The sequence below is a fragment of the Urocitellus parryii genome, chromosome 6 (genome assembly GCF_045843805.1).
Source record: "Urocitellus parryii isolate mUroPar1 chromosome 6, mUroPar1.hap1, whole genome shotgun sequence".
In the NCBI taxonomy this organism is placed as follows: domain Eukaryota; kingdom Metazoa; phylum Chordata; class Mammalia; order Rodentia; family Sciuridae; genus Urocitellus; species Urocitellus parryii.
The window spans coordinates 123,551,078-123,574,128 of NC_135536.1; the positions used below are offsets into that span (position 1 = coordinate 123,551,078).

The window sequence follows — 23,051 nt, forward strand, 5'->3', positions numbered from 1 at the left end:
GCCTCCTGATATAACAAATGGTCAGAGAATGTGGCCAATGTCCTGTCACTCCATGTTTGGGCTTCAAGAAGCCCATGTGTGGAGCAGGAGAGGTGATGGAGTGATTTGGAGAAAGCTGGTAAGAGAGAGCACATCCATCGTTCAAAGGAAGTAAAACACCAGACCATTTCACTTCCTCATAACTCTCCAATGCAACTGATACTAATAACATGGTTTCAGATGGAACAATCTTTTAAAATCAGTGAATATCACATCTCGCACATGAGCTCACCACTCACTGGATCTTTGGGGGCCAGTTACTCAATCATTTGTAAAGTTAACAGGTGCACTGAATAGTTTCCAAGGCCCCTTTCCTCACTGCCTACACCCATCAAGACTATTAGATCACTTAATTGCTTCCCACATTATCCACACCTTGTTCTAGTGAAAAAATCTTCAAAGGAGTTTATAATTGGGTAAAGGCCAACTAAAATTTGGTTGAATCAGTCATGGCCATGAAGTTTATTCAAAAAATTCCATACACAAGTTCACAGAGTCACATTTATCCAGGCACTTTTATTGCTATATCCACATGCTGCCCACTTTGGCACTCAAGGCCCTACTATTTATGGCCTGCACCTGACCTGCTACTCTCTCTCCTGAAACAAAGTGCTAAGACCCCAGCAATGGCAGATGGAGTTAAAGGATAAACCCTCAGCATGCACACTCCTGGTCAGGATGACTCCACCCCAGGTGTCCATCATGGTAACCTGATCCACTATACCTCTGACTGGCACTTTTACCTCTGTATCCCTTGTTGGTACTTTTTGAGGTTACCTTCAAATACACTACTTAATACACAGTGCATCTTTAGGGTTATGCCTCTAGGCAAACCCACCCACCCTATGACAATAGAAATACCTAGAAAATACAAGTAGGTTGCATGGGTAAAACATTGATTTACGTGTAACAGAAACAAACTCGAATTAGGCAAATAATTTATTAGATGGATTACTAAATTTCAAAATGTTAATACAAAAAGTCAACAACTTACCATATTCTACTATGTTTTGGTCAGGTTTTTCAATGCTGTGACTAAAAGACCTGACCAGCACAATTGTAGAGAAGGAAATGTTTATTTGAGCGGCTCACAGTTTCAGAGATCTCAGTCCATGGAAGGCTGGCTCAATTCCTTGGGACTCCAGGTAAGGCAGAACATCAGGGTAGAAGAGTGTGGCGAAGGGCAGCAGCTCTCATGGTGCTCAGGAAGCAGAGAGTGAGAGTCTCCACTGGCCAGATACAAAATATATACCCCAAAGTCACGCCCCCCAATGACCCACCTCCTCCAGCCACACCCTGCCCACCATCAGTTACCATCATTTACTCCTTATCAGGGGATTAATTCACTAATTGTGTTAAGGCTCTCATAACCCAATCATTTCTCCTCTAAACCTTCTTGCATTATCTCATAAACGAGCTTTGGGGGAAACACCTCAGATCCAAACCACAACAACATAATAATTTTTTCAACTTCACAATGGTGCAAACACAATGCACCTTCAGTAGGAACTGCACTTTGAATTTTAAATTTGAATGGTTTCCCCAGGGTAGCAATCCCTAGGGTATTTGAGTGCAATACCCTCCCTCAACACTGGGCGGCAGCAGCAGGCCACAGCTTCCAGTTGGCGGCATGGTTATGAAGGGAAACAACCAATGTTCTACAGTGTTGCTAAGCTATGACAGTATGTTAGTTGTAGTCAATGTTTTAGACTTGTGATAATTTCGATTTATGATGGGTTTATCAGGAACCCCATGGTGAGTCAAGGAGTATCTCTGCAGTAAGGAATATTCCATCAGGTGGAAGTCCGTTTGACAAGGATAATTAAAAGGGCATTTGTGAAATAAAAAGAATTCAAGAGGATTCAGAATCTCCTCTGAGATGTGAAAATAAATAAAAAGATGTTCATTGGTAGCATTTTGATGTTACATGGAGATTGTGGTCAGCACAAGATAATGTTTCAAAGAAAAGTCAAAAGAAATCAGTTGACCTGACCAGGAGGGGGCAGCCGATGAGGAGGATTCAGTGTGACTTGAGTGTTTGTGAATAAGAGTACACATGTTTTACTCATAAGTTATTAGGAGAGAAAAATTATTCTCTTCTAATACTGAAGGTTAAAAATAACTCCACTAACTTAAATGCTAGCACTTGGAAAAGGCTAGTTTCTCATACATTCTATTAGTAAGTGAATTACCACTAATATAATTAATATTGATTAACAATATTTGGGAGTTGGAAGAACACTTCTAATGAACATTGTTAAGATTATTGATTCAATATCCCAGCAGTCATAGTAAAATGACTTGCTAAATGTATACTTTTGTCCAGTAGAGATACAAATAATATTTGTCTTGTATAAAAAAGTATAACCAAAAGATTATAATTTACTTCCTGTAGAAATTTACTAGTTTTGTATCAAACACAGCTACCTTTATTCTTAACACTTCTTTATAAAATTTTCTACAAATGCGTAGTTCTTGGAATGCTTCTTAACTGATACTGACATTTTACTGCTTTCCTTATTTATTAATGAACTGATTAAAATATTTTCTGGGTTTACTTTACATCTATGAGTCATTTTTTACTTTTGAATTATATGTTGGGTTCTTTATTTCATAGGTAGAAACACCCAGAAAGATTAAGCAACTTTTTTTGATCAAGAATTGGAGCTCAGGGCTGGGACTGTGGCTCAGCGGTAATGCACTTGCCTTGTGTAAGGCACTGGGTTCGATTCCCAGCACCACGTATAAATAAATAAAATAAAGATCTATCAACAACTAAGGGAAAAGTATTAAAAAGAAAAAAAAAAGAATTGGAGCTCAAACATCCTAAATTGTAGACTGGGATCTTTTTCGCATAGTTCATCCTTCTCCCACTACATTTTACATGATATTTGTGTCTTTCATCTTCACCAGACTGTAAGGTAGGCAATGTAATTGTTATTCTGAAAATGAAGAAAATTGAACCTAGTTGGGATAATAATACCTTGCTGGAGTTCACCACGAGATCATGTCAGGCACAGTAGCTTAGAGGGAGCAGCCATCACAATATGGATGATGCTCACAAGGAGTTCAGTCATAGACAAACATTCATGGTCATACAGTCTGGGACCTGGGGAGAGGTAGAGGCATAATGAGTGTTGTTGGGGGCTTGGAGGGAGTGAGTCAGGTATCAGGAGAAAGATTCAAGGAGCGGGCAACTTCTGAGCAGCACATTTAAACAGGCTCAGTGATGGTACCTCTTTAAATAGTGGTGGACTTAAATGTCAAGACTATAAAAGTTGGCCTTGTAGAAGTTGAGAGTAGAATGGTGGTTACCAGAGACTAAGGAGATTAGGGGATGGGAGAAGGAATAGGGAGAGGTTGATTGATGGGTACTGTGCTGTAGTTAGATAGGAGTAAGAAGTTCTGGTGTGCTGTTGCATCATAGAGTATATAGACCACAATAATGTACTGTATACACCAAAAAGATACAGAAAGGATTGTGAGTATTTCATCATAAATAAATAATAAATGTTTGAGGAGGTAGATTTTTAATATAATTTAAACATTACATAATATATATGTACATTAAAACATCACAGTATCTATTAAATGTGTATAAATTATCTGGTTTTATGTATCAGTTAAAAAATTAAATTTAATTAATAAAGATAAATTTTAACAAGTATACTAAGGCCATATGAAGTTCATTCTTCTTGGTAAAATATGGTTATTGATCAAAGTAGGTTATAATAATAAAGGAGAAAAAAAGCACACATTAAAAACATCATCTTCAACCCCCATCTAGTGTTCTGATATTACTTTAGCTATTGCTTTTTCCAAAAATAAAAAGAAAATCGACTCTAATAACAATATTATATATCCTGTAAAATGTACTCAGCTAAAAGCTTGAGGTTGAGTTAATATTTAAATATAATTTTGTACAACACTTTAGGTTTTTATTAACTTAATAAAATATAACTAACATGTTCTAAGTCAATTAAAATAACTGAACCCAAAATGCAAATCTCTAAAAGCATCCAGGCTCTTTTCACTGGCTACTTTCTGTTGCTTAAAAAAGAAAAAAATATCCAGAATATTGTTTTTCTTTTCACCAATCTAGATGGTGGACATTATTAAATTACATGTTCCCCAACACATTTATGCTCTATTCTTTTAAGTTATCAGTAAAATACTTCGGTATTTTTAATATTATTTTGTATGTTTCTAAAATACGTTGAAGTAAAATGTTAATATCAGTATGGAGATAAATTCATTATAAGTAAGTTTACAGAAGTGAGATTTAGGGAACTAGGTCATCCCTCTCCATTTCCTCACTAATGCATGGATTTGTTGGCTATACACATAGGATGCTCAGAAACCATAGAATCAAGCTTCATCTACAGTTTGCCTCTGTAGATGAAGAGGCATCCAATCATTCACAGCCCTGGAAAATCATTTAACTTTAACTATAAAGGGTGCCCTTGTACTGTGATTTGCATATTTACCAGATAGCTCCACTGCCATTATAATATAGTGTAAGGGAAGAGAGCAATAAAAACAGAAGGCTCAGATTTTCCTGCCAACAAAGGTGATTTAATTCCAATTTCAAAATTATCTTCCCTTGGTAGAATACTATTCAAAATTTACCCAATAAATTTATTTGCATCCTCCTACCTAGATAAAGAGATTAGTGAGTAATGCACAAATGGGGAATTATAGACTCATTGTTTGATAAAACATGACACAAATTTTTCTAGAAAGTTGATGTCTTAGGAAAAGAGAGGCGGAAAAGTATTGATATATTTTATCAATGGTTAATTGTTAGCTTAGTCCCAGGACAAACATATTCAAAGCATGTGTCTAAATAGCATATGTTTTCCACAACAAAAATATTCTCTGTTTCTAATTCTGCTAGGAGTTTCAGATAATAGAAATTTGTGCACCTGCCATAAAAGCTGGTTAACATGGGATGATCATGGAAAAGCAAATCTTTAAAAGCACTGAGGTGCTCGCTGTTCACTGAATACTTTCTGGTGCTTAAAAAAGAAAAATATCCAGAATATTGTTTTTCCTTTCACCAATCTAGATGGTGGACATTATTAAATTGTATATTATTTGTATAAATGAGGCCACTGGAGTCACTTTAGAACTCAACAATGGACACAAGTGTGTATTTTTCCCTCCATTATCTTAACCTCCTGCTTAGGAAGGAGTGTATGAGAACCATGAGTGTTAGAGTTGCTCAGTGCAATTCAAATAACAAGTTAATCTGTTTAGGTAAAATATATATGGAGTTGTACCCATTTTTTGCCATCCTTTTATTGGCTTTTATTGGCTACTGGTAGCAGTGCAATGCATGAGAAACCCAGATAAATTTCTAGATCAAATAAGATTAAATAAGATTTAGATATTAGATAATTTGCTAGATTAAATATGGCAGGAGGGTAATGTACACAAGTGTCCACTTCATTTTATTTATCCTAGTTATTTTTTCAGAATATTAAAATTCATGGTGGGCTTGTTTTATTGAAATATAACTGATAGGGAAAAGACCATGTGGTTGTGTTAAACAAGCTGCGGATGAAGCAGGAGACAACTATTTTTCTTTTCTTCTAAAGTGATTTCCTGAATGGATTTCAGGGCAAAAACAGGTCCATGTCATGATGCCTCCCATTCTCAGACTAAGTGTGGAGATCCTCACAGTGGGTGGTCCCACCCTCTGCTACTGAAATCCAGAGTGGAATGACAGAATTATTTCACCAAGAGATTGAGATACTGACAACTTTAGATCATCAGGTGGTGACAGAAAATAGCAAGAATAACCTGCAAAATGTTTGTGCCAGGTTATTGTCTGAGTAGAATAAATGCCTAGCTAGCAGGTTCTTTTCTGGGAACCTGTGCATTGTATTCTTCTCCTTAGATACCCTCTTAGCTCTGCTAAATGCCTAATCCAATCTTCATGATTGTCCAAGCTGAAAGATACTTCAAGATCACCTAGGCAAATATTTCATTTAATTAGAAACAGAAATTGAGGACCTGAAATTATTAGTGCCCACCCCAATATTTAGTTCCACCAAGGTATGCTGTTTTCAATGCTGGATTCGACTAACAGTATGTTTTGTTTTTTTTTTTTTAATCTAAAGGTTCAGTTGATTAGGATGTGCTAAAGGCACATTATGCAATCACTGTTCTACCTATTATCTCCTACATTAGAATTGATGGCCTCATCTGGGTCCCTAAAGAGGAAGGGTCAGAAGGAACAATTCAATTTTGGTTTCTCCATGACACAAGAAGAAAACCAGATTTATTAATCAGCTTTTTATTGCTGTGCACAAAATATCTGATGAGAACAATTTAGAGGAAGAAGAGTTAATTTTGGCTCATGGCTTCAGAGGTTCAGTTTATGGTCAACTGCTCCAAGGCAGAAATATCATGATAGAAGATCATGGCAGAGGAAAGCTGTTCAGCTCATGGTGGTTGGAAGCAGAGAGAAAGGATCCAGGGATCCACATATAGTCAAGGCCATGCTCCTCCAGCCACTCTCTACTCCACCTGCATACAGTTACCACCTAGTTGGTCATTAATCAACAAGTGGATTAATTCACTGATGAGGGCAGGATGGTAACTATTGCCTGAATCTCATTGTATTAGAGGCTATGCTTCCAAAACTTGAGTTTTTCAGGGGACATTGCTAGATCAAAACCATAATAGCAGATTTTGGACAATACTCACACTGGAAGGGTTTTCCTTGTGAGTCATAACTTCATAACAGGACAATTTGCTCATACACCAAATTTATTCCTAGAATCCCATCCTGCTTTTAGGCAGAACTGTAGCATTTTCTCCTGTTGAGGCGCAACTGTCTACACTGGCATCATTTTGTGTATTCATTCAGCCACCATTACCCCCAGAGATTTTTTTTTTTTTTTGGTGGGCAACTTTCCTGCTGATGCTTCTTTGGCATTTTAAAATGAAAGGTCATATAAATGACCTTTATAGTGTGAGGTTCTCCTTGATTTTGTATTCTTCCACCACCAGGTTATTTTGCTGAACAAATTTGTGTTATTTAGAACTTTCCATTAACTAGTACTGTGTATATTTGTGGTGTAAAGTTATCTGGTGTCAGATAAAATGGTCCTCTGAAACTTTATAAAATTTGGAAATGCTTTGAATCACCAATATAAGGTTAAGTTATTCAATCCATTTTAGTATTATACATACACAAGGTAAAATACAATTAAAAAGCAAAAATGCTAGAGGGGAAGTAAACATACAAAACCTTTTGAAATAATGAAAGATAAACAAGTGAATTAAAGTCAAATCTCAGAAAATATAGATATTTTATTATCTGACCTTTGCCTGCCTATCTAAGATCATTTCAGAATGTTGAGTTCTTTAAATATAAGCTTCATAAGTAGAGAATTTAGTTCACCAAATAAGAAGCCTTTTCACTCTGTGTCTTCCTCATCTTCTTCTTCTGTGTAAGTTTTTGGTCACTACAACAAATACCTGAGATCAACCTATAAAGAGCAAAGATTTCGTTTGGCTCAGTTTGGAGGTTTCAGTTCATGAACAGTAGTTCTATTGCTTTTGGGTCTATGATGAGGCAGGACATCATAGCAAGGAGCAGGCGATGGAGAAAATCATCCCACTTCATGACCAAGATGAAAAAGAAAAAAAAAAAGGAGAGGAAAGGGTTGGGGTCCCACTATCCACTTCCAGGACATGCAAAAATAACCTAGTGACCGCCATCAATAGGTCTCACCTCTTAAAGGTCTCAGTGCATCCCAATCCTGCCAGGCTGGGGATTAAGCTTGAACACATGAGCCTTTGAGGGGCATTTAAGATTTAAGCTCTCTTGCTGTGTTTCCACCTAAAAAATTCCGTTTACTCAGCTTCTATTAAATATCCCAGACACTCAGGCAAATATGTTTTCATCTTCTTTATTGTTCTTACTCATCATTTTCAGTAATTGAGAGGGTAGATACCTGTTTCAGATGGTGTCTGGGCTCATCCTGCATAACCTCAAGTGAGTGTGAGTGACGACATCCCTGTGCTTTGAAAGCCTGCAAACATGGGGGCGATAAGAAAGCCTCCCCTGTGAGGTGTGTGATGGCTGAATGAGAGACTGCTGTAGTTTGCTACAGCAATCATGGGCACATAGACTCTGTGTGTCAGATAGCACTCCATTAGTATCCATACTTTTAACCATTATTTGTATTATGCAATAACCTCATTGAAATGTAATTGTTTTCCCAGCAAGACCATAGGCTCTGTGAGAGCCATCTTATGTCCCTTTTCTTATTCCTCATATCTAGACCATGTATTCTGTGACATTTTGGACTAACCATCCTCGCATAGGGTTAAGGTTTAGATATGAGGTGTCCCCTGAAAGCTCATGTGTGGAACAATACAGGGATATTCGGAGGTGAAACGATCATTAGATTCTGAGAGCTAAACTTAATTCGTGGATTAACTCACTTGATGGATTAATAATTTGAAAGGACTACTGTACTGAGTGATAACTGTAGGCAGGTGGCTGTGGGACATGGCAGGGGCATTCCTGGGAGTTTATATTTTGTCCCTGACTCCCTGCTTCCTGGATGCTTTGAGCTAAGTGGTCTTCTCCTCCATGCCTTTTCACCATGATCTTCTGACTCCTGGGGCCCACGGCGATGGAGTCAGGCGAGTTGTGGACTGAAGCTCTGAACTTTGAATGTAAAATAAACTTTCCCCCTGTCTAAATTGTTTTTGTTGAGATATTGAGTCACAGTGACAAAAAGCTGACTAACAGGTAGGTATACCGTGTGTTTTGTGTATTCACATGCTTTGACTCATACACATCCATTAGGTTTCCTGGTGATCAGCTTTAGGAATGAGTTTAAAATATAGATTCCAGATGGTGAGCCCTCAAAAGCGAGATGGCGGTTCTCTTGAGGCTCGGTGTCCTCTGCGGTGCTCAAGGAGGCCGAGCTCTGTTCCTCCGAACCCCATTGGTCAGACCTGCTCACATCTCAGCATTTCTCCAGGACCGACCTACCCCAGGATGGACTGGAACACAGCACATTCACCTGTCACCAAACCGCCATTCTGGTTCCAAGGCTGCATCTCTTCACTGGACTAGTGAGAGGGTTGTCAGTGTTTTGCTCCTGGGCCTGCTTCCAGCTGCATATTTGAATCCTTGCTCTGCAATGGACTACTCCTTGGCTGCAGTCCTCACTCTTCATAGTCACTGGGGCCTTGGACAAGTTGTCACTGATTATGTTCATGGAGATGCGTCACAGAAAGCTGCCAAGGCAGGCCTTTTGGCACTCTCAGCTTTAACCTTTGCTGGGCTTTGTTATTTCAACTATCATGACGTGGGCATCTGCAAAGCTGTTGCCATGCTGTGGAAGCTTTGACCGTTTTGACTTGAGAATTGATTGTATGCCTCTGCCTCTGCTCTGTCATTCAGCTCATAATAAGGAGGAAATAACAGAAAGTTCATTGGTGGGCAAACCTTCTTCTAATCACATGGTTATTTTAGAATTTAATTGTTGAGGAAGAGATTTGAGAGGAAATGTGTTCAAGAAATTATGAGACCCAGTTCTGCATTCTAGTGAGTTAATGGGGTTGTCTTCAAGTTCATGAGATTCACAGTATGACTAAACTTTACATATGAGCTTTTGCTTTTGTCAGTCTCTTAAAGAGAATTTAGCTTTAATATTATCAGTATATGATCATTTCTGCATTTATCTTGGAAATAATGGTCAAAGGGAAAGACTGTTAATTCATGACTTTGCAAAAAATTAGATGGTGTTTACTTTTGGAAACTTCTCTGTCTGTCCAGTTGATACCAGCTACTGATGGTTTTATGTCCTAGGGAAACTTTATAGGAGATGCTAAAATCTCAAATTACATATTTCTATATCCTAGGAAGGAAAGATTGGAAAGCTTCTGAATATAGAGATGCTCAAGTTAGAGAAGAAGTCTTCCTTGTAGACATATCAGAATATTACAAATTCTAAACAGATGTAATTCTCCAATGTGTTTTACTTGTCCTAAAATAATCTGTCCACAAATATAAAACTAATAAATTACTTTCCCACTGTGGGAATTGGTAATAAGAAAATGTATTCCATGAAAAGAAATTTTTTTTTTAAATAAAATGTTGTATAAAAAAAAAAAAAAAGATTCCAGATGGTGACTGTAATATTTGTCCTTGTCTCCATTTCCCGAAACACAAGCTAGAATCTTGTCATTAAGCTCTGACCTTCCCTATGAAAGGAATGAAGAAGAGAAATAGTCATTTCACCCCTTTTCACGGTCCCATTCCTTCCCATGCTGGGGTCTCAGGAGGCGGTAGGATTCCAAACCCAAAAATATCACAGTGAAATAGGAGAGGGAAAAGACTGCGTATTTCAAGGGGAGACAGAGGAGATAGAGAAGGACCCTACACTCGTCTGATCACTCTCCACTTCTCCATCCAAGAAAACATTCCTTATTTACAGTGGTCAGAGTTTTCTTATCTAACATCTGGATTTGTTTGCATGGGTAAACAGAAGGGAAACTGGGGCATCCCATTGAGGCTAATTGGTGAGGACCACATGCCATATGGTAGGTACTACAATTAATATATGATTATGTGATCAAAATCGAAATCGAAAAATAGCCACACAAAGTTTAGAAAAGTGGTCATATATATCTGTATATTAATATATTTAATTTTGACATAATTTTTATAGGCACACTATATTTCCAAGGATGTTTGAAAGTACATTCTTCTCATTCCTGTAAAACCTGGCCCCTTATCCCTGCTTTCCATGGAAAGTCCAGGACACTATGAAAAAACAGAAATTGTAAGAGTTATGGACTCTGTAAAATGATATGACATCTGTGCAGAAGAAAATGGTAGTGCCAATTCTCACCAAGTTTTAGTCAACTGCTTTGCATAATGGAGCTACTTTTGGACACCATCTACTTTTGTTTTTGTGATGGCTTCTTCTATTTTGCCCTTTGTCCATCCAGGATGGATCAAGAGATAGGTTTTCCTAATGATGGAGGAGGAAGGCTATTACTTTCTAACCAGATGACTAGAAGTAATCTAAAATAACTAAGTCCTAGGAAAATGTGTCATGTTACCACCAGAAAGGAAGAATGCAGAGTGTCCTAATGAAGGAGGAGGGTGGAACCATAAAATGCTAGATGAGGGAAAAGTCCACATAAGAACAATCTAAAGGCAGTGAGTCCCATCACATAAGGAAGGCAGGAGAGAAGCTGTGGATGTGAGAAGGCTTAGGCCAAGTAGGCAGGAAGCAGACAGGAGCCTCCCTCAGACACTTTGATGGGTCCTGCTATCCAACCATTGGGAGAGAGGGAAGTTAGGTGACAGTGTCCAGCCAATGAGGCTCTCATAATAGCACCTGGTAGGAGGTAGAGGTATCACTTGGACGGAGTTGCTGCAGGAGTGGATTTTCAGAGACACAGTGATTGCCAAGTCAAGGTCAAGTTATCCAAGGGTGGGGCTGGGGGCTGGGTTCCAGGTTCTATTTTAGTTGAGAAAAAAACATAAAGGTCTAAACAGGATGTAAGAGGAGCTTTGTGATGAGGGGAGAATAAGGTCACAGTTGCAGAGATAAGCAGAGACCTCAAACATCATGACCTTGGAGGTCCAGGACTTCTTTAATCATTGTGAGGGCACTGCCTGGGTCCCTTAACCCAGGACACCCATAGAGGCATGTTAGCCAGGAGAACAAGAACGAAGCTTGGAGAAGAACCTCAAGAGACTGAGCATCAGCCCCATAGGCAATGAGCTAAGCCAAAGCAAGAGAGATGATATTTTCATTGACAAGTTGAAGTCTGTTCCCAATTCAGAAGAATCAAAGAAAATAAGTTCCAGGAAGAAACTTAGACTGGTTATACAGTTTAAAGATAATGTGACTTTCTTTTCTTTTCTTTTTTTTTCACCCTGGAGTTTTAGGGCATACATTTTATTCTATTTCATTTTTTTTCTCTACATATGATGTAGGGAAAGGTCATGGGGCGCCAGTGTGGGGCCTAAGGGATTGCATGTCTGTGGTCACACCAGGGACCCTAGTCTTCATGCTCTCCTTGTCTGCACTTCTTGAGTTCTGTGGTCCCTCCTCTGTGATATCCCCCATTAACTTCCTAGAAGAGAAACCTGGCAACCTGCCTTAACAAATCTTCAAAGTCAATGTCACCAATTAGGGGACAAGCCAGTGTCATGTATCCCCTGATAGGAGACAACACTGCCAATGTCTCCTCTGTGATGTTCCTGCCAAAAATGTGTAGCCCAACTCTAGGATGGGAAACATCACAAAATCCCTAATTGAGGACTACTCTACAAAACAACTGCTCTTCTCACTACAAAAATGTCAGCATCTTAGAAAAGACTAAAAATCAGCCCCTGGGAACACCACAGAGGACACACCAAAGAACTCAGGGAATGCAGACAGGAGGCAATAAGGACCAGGGCTCCCTGCTGTGATCACAGATGTGTGGTCTTCTGGGCCCCACACTGCCTGCCTCATAACCTTTCCCTACATAGGTAGCAAAAATAAGGAATAGAATAAAAATGTATCTCCCCAAAATTCAGATGGAAAGGACACTAAAAAGAAAAGCAAAATATGGCTTGTTATCTTGGACTGGGTTTTGGACTGAGGATGAGAGTAGAAAGTTGGTGTGTGTATGTTCCTTAGCTATAAATGTCATTATTAGGAGGAATACTGAATTTAAATAAGGCATATTGATTAGATAACAGTATATCAATGTAATTTCCCAATTTTTCTAAATGTACACTGATTTCTTAAATAAATTCCTGGCTTTTGCGAAAGAGATATCAGGAGTATTTAGGAGTAAAGTGAAAGCATGAAATACATGCACAATTTGCTCTCCAATGGTTCAGCAAAACCAAAACAAAACTTTTTTTTGTGTGTGTGTATTTGTGTGTGTGTCTGTGTGTGCGTGGAGTTCAGCAAACAAGGTAAAATATCAACATTGCAAGAGTTATTTGCCCTAGTCTTGCGATTTTCCTACAAGCATGAAATTAATTCAAAGTAGTTAAAAATGTGATCATGCATATGTGATGAGCAGCAATATTATGTAGACTAATAGTCACATTTTCTTTGCATTAGGCTAGCTGTTCTGTGTATCATTATATTATGATTAACTTTAAATAGATAGGCAAACATGCTAGAAATGTTCTAAATGATCACAATATGGTTAAATTATAAAAAAGATCTTTTTAAAAATTTGCTCAAAGCCAATCATTACCCAGAAAAACTGACAAAAATAAAATAGTTCTGGAAAAATATACTGCCCTCCTCCCCTCCACTGCCTCTGGGAGTTACTAAGGATACTATTTTCAGTGTTAGAACTCTGAACATAAAACTCATCCATGTACTTATAGTAGGGATATGCATGCAACTTTCCTCTCTCTGAATCGAGCTGTGATTTTCCAAGTGATATTTGAATAGTGTCTTCATTTACAGTCATATCTCAATGTTCTGCAAGTCTTGTCTTCAAAGAACATCTTCCCTACTGTGATTGGATCACCTGTTGTCCAGGCAACATCACAGCTCCCCATCATTAACCAGAGTCTAACTGAGACTGCCTAGGGACATGCAGAAACTCAACCTGCCCTGTGAGATTATATTAATGTCCAAGGAGGCACATTCACATGGTGCCTTAGCATAATTTAGCCATGTGACTGCCATGCAAATTAAATTTTAGAGACAAAAACTAATCACTCTAATTTGAAGCAATTTGTGTATTTAGTGTTTGCTTTGAAATATATAAAACCAGAAGGAGCTTTTCATAATGTAGCTTAATGCAATGACAAAAATCTGGTTTCTAAAATGTTTTCCAAGGCCACTGTGTAGAAGCTTTTCGTGTTCAATTGTGTGTACACACCATGATATTGTCATGTTAAGAAATAATCAGAGAGATATTCTCCAAAGAATGATTTTTTAAAAAATAGCATTGCAATGGGGATAACATGCCACACAAACTATGAGACCATTCAAAGAGGTAAGGCAAGGGGACGTTTTATATTTTAAAAATTCTTAATGAGCCTTTTCAAACATTTTCTTATTTATTTTTATTGGTGTATTACAATCATACAAAATCGTGGGGTTCATTATGCCATATTTGTATATGCACATAACATAATTGATCATTTTAATTGCCCAGTTTCTTCTCTATATCCTCCTCTGTCTCCGGATCTGCCTGCTATACTCTATCGCTCCTACTCTATTATCATTATTATTATTATTTCAATTGGTACATTACAATCATGTATGTACACATATATTTATATGAATCATTGTGATATATTCATAAATGGACATGATATAATTGGGTAGACTTCATTCCATGTAAGTGGAAGTTTCTAAAGGAAAAAATGAGGCTTACAGAAATTGGGAGAAGATGGCACAGTAGAGAAAGTCTGAATTCCTAGTAGCTCCATGGCTTGGGATTCAAGCAGGGGGCGTACTGCTTCTCAGCAGGGTGGGTGAAAGAAGGATTTCATTGAAATTCAATATTCAACATTCAAATTGGCTGAGAGCCTCAGAAATTTGGATATAATAAACAACAACAAAAAAGAGTACAGTGGAACCAAGTCAGTTTCAGCACCAGCACCAGCACCAGTAGTGATGCTGGTTCACCTCAGAGGAAGACAGAACACAGGGAAATACAGATTTGGTACGGAAAAACCTGAGATCAAAAAACTGCCTGAATTTAGCTGATCCAGAGGCTGCCCTGTGCACTGGTGCTTGAAAAGCTTGCTCTGTTTCTTAACTGGCCATGGAGAGCTGGAGTGGGAGCCATCTTGAGGTAATCTCATTATAACTGTGGCTGCAAGAGATGGAAGATCAGAGAAAACACTGCCACACTGTCCCAGGAAGTCACTATCATGTGGCCTATGGTGTACCTAGCAGAATATGAGTGAAAAAGTCACAGAGAAGATTGTACCAAGGGGGATTCAAGTTGGAAACGCAAAGAGAAGCCCAAGTTCATTCTCTTTTGAGTATAGTGGCTCACATGAACAGCTGAAGTGGGTTGGGAATTTGAATACATGGGTGTGAATACACTCAGGGACTAACCCTTGGAAGGCAGTGCTCATGGGCAGTGGAGTATGTGGCAGACTGGCGTTCCTGCCCCACCATTGGAATTCTTTTTTTTTTTTTATTGTTGGTTGTTCAAAATATTACATAGTTCTTGATATATCATATTTCACACTTTGATTCAAGTGGGTTATGAACTCCCATTTTTACCCCGTATACAGATTGCTGTATCACATCAGTTACACTTCCATTGATTTACATATTGACATACTCATGTCTGTTGTATCCTGCTGCCTTTCCTATCCTCTGCTATCCCCCCTCCCCTCCCCTCCCCTCTTCTCTCTCTACTCCCTCTACTGTAATTCATTCCTCCCCCTGTGTTATTTTTCCCTTTCCCCTCACTTCCTCTTGTATGTAATTTTGTATAACCCTGAGGGTCTCCTTCCATTTCCATGCAATTTCCCTTCTCTCTCCCTTTCCCTCCCACCTCTCATCCTTGTTTAATGTTGGTCTTCTTCTCGTGCTCTTCTTCCCTAGTCTGTTCTTAGTTACTCTCCTTATATCAAAGAAGACATTTGGCATTTGTTTTTTAGGGCTTGGCTAGCTTCATTTAGCATAATCTGCTCTAATGCCATCCATTTCCCTCCAAATTCTATGATTTTGTCATTTTTTAATGCAGAGTAATACTCCATTGTGTATAAATGCCACATTTTTTTATCCATTCGTCTATTGAAGGGCATCTAGGTTGCTTCCACAGTCTTGCTATTGTGAATTGTGCTGCTATGAACATCGATGTAGCAGTATCCCTGTAGCATGCTCTTTTTAGGTCTTTAGGGAATAGACCGAGAAGGGGAATAGCTGGGTCAAATGGTGGTTCCATTCCCAGCTTTCCAAGAAATCTCCATACTGCTTTCCAAATTGGCTGCACCAATTTGCAGCCCCACCAGCAATGAACAAGAGTGCCCTTTTCCCCACATCCTCACCAGCACTTGTTGTTGTTTGACTTCATAATGGCTGCCAATCTTACTGGAGTGAGATGGTATCTTAGGGTGGTTTTGATTTGCATTTCTCTGACTGCTAGAGATGGTGAGCATTTTTCCATGTACTTGTTGATTGATTGTATGTCCTCCTCTGAGAAGTGTCTGTTCAGGTCCTTGGCCCATTTGTTGATTGGGTTATTTGTTATCTTATTGTCTAATTTTTTGAGTTCTTTATATACTTTGGATATTAGGGCTCTATCTGAAGTGTGAGGAGTAAAGATTTGTTCCCATGATGTAGGCTCCCTATTTACCTCTCTTGTTGTTTCTTTTGCTGAGAAAAAACTTTTTAGTTTGAGTAAGTCCCATTTGTTGATTCTAGTTATTAACTCTTGTGCTATGGGTGTCCGACTGAGGAATTTGGAGCCCGACCCCACAGTATGTAGGTCGTAGCCAACTTTTTCTTCTATCAGATGCCGTGTCTCTGATTTGATATCAAGCTCCTTGATCCATTTTGAGTTAACTTTTGTGCATGCGCGAGAGAAAGGGATTCAGTTTCATTTTGTTGCATATGGATTTCCAGTTTTCCCAGCACCATTTGTTGAAGATGCTATCCTTCCTCCATTGCATGCTTTTAGCCCCTTTATCAAATATAAGAAAGTTGTAGTTTTGTGGGTTGGTTTCTGTGTCCTCTATTCTGTACCATTGGTCCACCTGCCTGTTTTGGTACCAGTACCATGCTGTTTTTGTTACTATTGCTCTGTAGTATAGTTTGAAGTCTGGTATCACTATATCACCTGATTCACACTTCCTGCTTAGCATTGTTTTTGCTATTCTGGGACTTTTATTTTTCCATATGAATTTCATGATTGCTTTCTCTATTTCTACAAGAAATGCCATTGGGATTTTGATTGGCATTACATTAAACCTATAGAGAACTTTTGGTAATATCGCCATTTTGATGATGTTAGTTCTGCCTATCCATGAACAGGGTATATTTTTCCATCTTCTAAAATCTTCTTCAATTTCTCTCTTTAGGGTTCTGTAGTTTTCATTGTATAAGTCTTTCACCTCTTTTGTTAGGTTGATTCCCAAGTATTTTTTTTTTTTGAGTATATTGTGAATGGAGTGGTTGTCCTCATTTTCATTTCAGAGGATTTGTCGCTGATATACAGGAATGCCTTTGATTTATGCGTGTTGATTTTATATCCTGCCACTTTGCTGAATTCATTCATTAGCTCTAATAGTTTCTTTGTAGACCCTTTTGGGTCTGCTAGGTATAGAATCCTGTCAGCTGCACATAGTGATAATTTAAGTTCTTCTTTTCCTATTTTTATGCCTTTAATTTCTTTTGTCTGTCTAATTGCTTTGGCCAGTGTTTTGAGAACTATGTTGAACAGAAGTGGTGAGAGAGGGCATCCCTGTCTTGTTCCAGATTTTAGAGGGAATGCCTTCAATTTTTCTCCATTCAGAATGATGCTAGCCTGAGGCTTAGCATAGATTGCTTTTACAATGTTGACGTATGTTCCTGTTATCCCTAGTTTTTCGAGAGTTTTGAACATAAAGGGATGCTGTACTTTGTCGAATGCTTTTTCCGCATCTATCGAGATGATCATATGGTTCTTATTTTCAAGTCTATTGATGTGGTGAATAACATTTATTGATTTCTGTATATTGAACCAGCCTTGCATCCCAGGGATGAATCCTACTTGATCATGGTGCACAATTTTTTTGATATGTTTTTGTATCTGATTCGCCAGAATTTTATTGAGGATTTTTGCATCTAGGTTCATTAGATATATTGGTCTGTAGTTTTCTTTCTTTGAAGTGTCTTTGTCTGGTTTAGGAATCAGGGTGATGTTGGCCTCGTAGAATGAATTTGGAAGTTCTCCCTCTTTGTCTATTTCCTGAAATAGCTTGAAAAGTATTGGTATTAGTTCCTCTTTAAAAGTTTTGTAAAACTCTGCTGTATACCAATCCAGTCCTGGGCTTTTCTTAGATGGTAATCTTTTGATGGTTTCTTCTATTTCCTCAATGGATATTGGTCTGTTTAGGTTGTCTATATCCTCCTGACTCAATCTGGGCAGATTATATGACTTAAGAAATTTATGGATGCCTTCACTATCTTCTATTTTATTGGAGTATAAGGATTCAAAATAATTTCTGATTATCTTCTGTATTTCTGAAGAGTCTGTTGTGATATTGCCTCTTTCATCCCGTATGCTTGTAATTTGAGTTCTCTCTCTTCTTCTCTTTGTTAGCATGGCTAAGGGTCTGTCGATTTTATTTATTTTTTCAAAGAACCAACTTTTAGTTTTGTCAATTTTTTCAATTGTTTCTTTTGTTTCGATTTCATTAATTTCAGCTCTGATTTTAATTATTTCTTGCCTTCTACTTCTTTTGCTGTTGTTTTGCTCTTCTTTTTCTAGGATTTTGAGATGAAGTATGAGATCATTTATTTGTTGGTTTTTTCTTTTTTTAAGGAATGAACTCCAAGCAATGAATTTTCCTCTTAGAACTGCTTTCAATGTGTCCCATAGATTCCTATATGTTGTGTCTGTGTTTTCATTTAACTCTAAGAAGTTTTTAATTTCCTCCTTGATGTCTTCTAAAACCCATTGATCATTCAGTAACCTATTGTTCATTCTCCAAGTGATGCTTGCTTTTTCCTTTCTTCTTTTATCATTGATTTTCAGTTTCATTCCATTATGATCAGATAAGATGCATGGTATTATCTCTACTCCTTTATATTGTCTAAGAGTTGCCCTGTGACATAATATGTGATCTATTTTTGAGAAGGATCCATGTGCTGCTGAGAAAAAAGTGTAACTGCTTGATGTTGGGTGGTATATTCTATATATGTCAATTAAGTCTAGGTTGTTAATTGTGTTATTGAGTTCTATAGTTTCCTTATTCAACTGTTGTTTGGAAGATCTGTCCAGTGGTGAGAGAGGTGTGTTGAGGTCTCCCATGATTATTGTATAGTGGTCTATTAGACTCTTGAACTTGAGAAGAGTTTGCTTGATGAACAAAGCTGCACCATTGTTTGGGGCATATATATTTATGATTGTTATGTCTTGTTGGTGTATGGTTCCCTTGAGCAGTATATAGTGTCCCTCTTTATCCCCTTTGATTAACTTTGGCTTGAAATCTATTTTATTTGATATGAGTATGGATACTCCTGCTTGTTTCCGCAGTCCATATGAGTGATATGATTTTTCCCAACCTTTCACCTTCAGTCTATGTATATTTTTTCCTATCAAATGCGTCTCCTGTAGGCAGCATATTGTTGGGTCTTGTTTTGTGATCCATTCAACTAGCCTGTGTCTCTTAATTGGTGAGTTTAAGCCATTAACATTTAGGGTTATTATTGAGATATGGTTTGTTCTTCCAGCCATATTTGTTTATTAATGTTACTAAACCTGATTTGTTTTCCTCTTTGATTATTTTCCCCCCTTTACTGTCCTACCTCCCACTGTTGGTTTTCATTGTTATTTTCCATTTACTCTCCCTGTAATGTTTTGCCAAGGATTTTTTGAAGAGATGGTTTTCTAGCTGCAAATTCTTTTAAATATTGTTTAACATGGAAAGTTTTAATTTCATCTTCCGTCCTGAAGCTTAATTTCACCGGATACACAATTCTTGGTTGGAAACCATTTTCTTTCAGTGTTTGAAATATGTTATTCCAGGATCTTCTAGCTTTCAGAGTCTGTTTTGAAAGATCAGCTGTTATCCTGATTGGTTTATCCCTAAATGTAATCTGCTTCCTTTCTCTTGTAGCTTTTAAAATTCTCTCATTATTCTGTATGTTTTGCATCTTCATTATAATGTGTCTAGGTGTGGATCTCTTATGATTTTGCACATTCGGCGTCCTGTAGGCTTCTAGGATTTGGGATTCTGTCTCATTCTTCAAGTCTGGGAAGTTTTTTCATATTATTTCATTGAATAGATTGTTTATTCCTTTGGTTTGGACCTCTATGCCTTCCTGTATCCCAATGACTCTTAAGTTTGGTCTCTTTATGTTATCCCATATTTCTTGGATGTTCTGCTCATGGTTTCTTAACAGTCTTGCTGAGCTTTCTATGTCCTTTTCAAGTTGAAATACTTTGTCTTCATTGTCTGATGTTCTATCTTCTAAGTGTTCTACTCTGCTTGTAGTATTCTCAATTGAGTTTTTAAGTTGGTTTATTGCTTCCTGCATTTCTAGGATTTCTATTTGTTTGTTTTTTATTACCTCTATCTCCCTGTGTAACTGATCTTTTGCTTCTTGGATTTGTTTATGTAATACATTGTCAAAGTGATCTTTTATTATCTGATTTTGCTGTCTCATGTCTTCCTTGAGACTCCAGATCATCTGAAGCATGTATATCCTGAATTCTTTATCTGACATTCCATCTGTTGCAGCTATTACCTCTTCTAGAGTTGAGTTGACCTGCATTGCTTGTGGTCCTTTCTTTCCTTGTCTTTTCATACTGCTCGTGTTTCTTTCTGCTTGGTGAAACTGTTGTGTTTTTGAAATTTTCCCTCTATTTATTTATATTGCTCTTGTATAGCTGAAAAATCTCCCTTGAAGGGCGGGTAGTGGCTGTGCTCCTCCTCCAATTGGGGTGATCTGTCTACCACGCTGGCGGGCCACTAGGTCTGATCTGCCGGTCGGTCGCAGGTCTGCCCACCCTACGGGTGCAGGTGGCGGCTCTGCTCTGCCCCCACTCCAATTGTGGTGACGGCTCTGCTCTGCCCCTCAGCAGGCCGCTGGACCTGTTCTGCTGGTGGGTCGCAGGTCCACCTACCCTGCAGGTGCGTGGGGCAGCTCTGCCACGACCATTGGAATTCTTGGAGGCTCCTGAGATCCAGAATCCCATTAGAGATTGGCAATTGCCAGGCTCTAGAGGCATGTCAATCTAATCTCTCCAAAGCAGACACCACGCACCAAAGACCCAGAGTCTTTATTAGCCTTGAGTGCTGCTCACCAGAACTCTACTCATAGAACTCTGTAGAAGTGCATGGATTTGGTCTCTATGGACAAAACTCCAAAGGACAGTATTTCCTAATCCATCCCACCTCATAGTGGTGAGAAGAGAAGCTGAGATTTATTTCAAACAGCTTCAGTCTTAGACCACTCCAACTGGTATCTTGGAGAGCAACACAAAAACAGGTAGGGCTTAATAATGCCAGCCCTTGCTCGCTCTTTCTCAGTACATAGTTGAAGAAGAAATGTAAAGAACAACAGGCATAGACAGTGACCACCTATTCTGGTCAACTTTTTGACCACCTCAATGGAGTCATTTCCTTCAATTTTCATTAAGAATCTCTATGTGTGTGTGTGTGTGTGTGTGTGTGTGTGTGTGTGTGTGTGAATCCCTGCTGTGTTGATTTGTTAAGGGACATATATACGTATGCTTACTTGTTTCTTTTTAAAAAATAATTTTTAGCATTGTAGGGGGGTACCAGGGATTGAACTGAGGGGCACTCAATCACTAAGCCACATCCCCAGCCCTATTTTGTATTTTATTTAGAGACAGGATCTCACTGAGTTTCTAAGTGCCTCACTAAGTTGCTGAGGCTGGCTTTTAACTCATATACCAAGCCGCTGGGGTTACAGGCCTGCGCCTCGGTGCCCAGCTTTAACATTTTTCAATGTAGTTATTTTTCCTTGCCTTTTCATTTGAAGGTTAGGAATTTTTGGTTTGTATATTTTGGTTTTGTTTTTCATTGTTTTCATTTTTTCCCTTGATTTTCTCATTCGCTTTTTTCTCCTGATAATGGTCAAATTCTATTTTCTCTTTTCCTCTCTCCCTTCACTTTTCTTCTCCTATATTTCCCCTTCCCTCCTTTTAACCATCACTTGCTACATTTCTTCTGTGTTGGCTCTGCTTATTTTGAAATTATAAACTCTTTTCTATCTTCCTAGTACATTTTCTTTGCTACTAATTAACTTTATTTTTATCATCTTTCAGAACTAATAACTCTTGTTCCTACCATGAATACTGATGCAATTATCATTGTTGTGGATCACATAGGAGACACTTGCTGTTTGCTTTAAAGTCAGATCTAGTTTATGGTTATTGTTTTTATTTTTGAAAATTGCCAATCCCATTATTCATTTTCTTTGTGGTATTAATGTTGAAGGCATGATAGTAGGAATGTGTAGTTTTTTAATGCCATGTATCATTTTTGTTACTAATGTTTTTTCACCCTATTCTGTGGGGTGCAGGGACATTAAAAGTTCACAAGGTAGAGACTCTGCAGTTGAACTAAACTCAAAGAGAAGTCAATGAAGATATTTCCAACACACAAATTAATGATACTAAATATCAGCCACACTTAAATACAAAGGAGAGACAATAATAATTAGACTATGTAATTCCTGCCCAATTCAAGTTGGTATTACCATTAATATAATAGATGACATTGTAGTTGTATGCTGTCAAATGCCTGATCTAGTTCACAACTTGTTATTTTTGGTACTATTGTTAAATGCTGACCCCATCATTCCTAGGTATGGCAACTGGTGTTATGAATGTCAAAGTAGACACCAGACATTTATCTTAAAGCAGTTACTGATATTTGTCATTCCTGACTTTACTCTCCCTCTAAAAGTGGCTGGGGAAGGGATTGAGTCACTTCAAGATCAGAGTAGAGATACTGCTGTTGAGAAATACTCATATCTCAATCAAGCAACAGTGACTCTCACTCTGTACACAATCTAACCCCACCTGAGTCCTGACATTACTCCAACTCAAAGAATTGAGGACACAAAAGCCCCAAATCAACAATAAGGACCCAAGTAAGAACAATTGGGAGATTTTGACATCTACTCATATATTAAAAACAGAGAAAAGTCCAAGATCAAATAAGATAATTACACATCAAAGGACCCATGTTTAAAAAAAAAAAGAGAGAGAAAAGGGAGTCTCCTCTCAATTGATGTGCAAGTCCATGACCCCTGAAAACAGGAGAAAACAAGGAAGAATATCTGCCTCCCAAA

At 38.1% G+C, this 23,051-nt stretch overlaps 2 protein-coding genes across 3 annotated transcripts in view; one reads left to right on the forward strand and one right to left on the reverse strand.

Moving 5' to 3' along the window:
- The window catches only part of Gabrg3 (gamma-aminobutyric acid type A receptor subunit gamma3), a 609,775-nt gene that overhangs the window by 204,355 nt on the left and 382,369 nt on the right, over nucleotides 1–23,051 (reverse strand). The gene's annotated exons all lie outside the window — the stretch shown is intronic.
- LOC144255271 (succinate dehydrogenase [ubiquinone] cytochrome b small subunit, mitochondrial) lies at nucleotides 8,931–9,794 on the forward strand. Its single transcript, XM_077799525.1, has one exon. It carries the CDS (start codon nucleotides 8,943–8,945, stop codon nucleotides 9,420–9,422), a length of 480 nt encoding a protein of 159 aa, XP_077655651.1. The 5' UTR covers nucleotides 8,931–8,942; the 3' UTR covers nucleotides 9,423–9,794.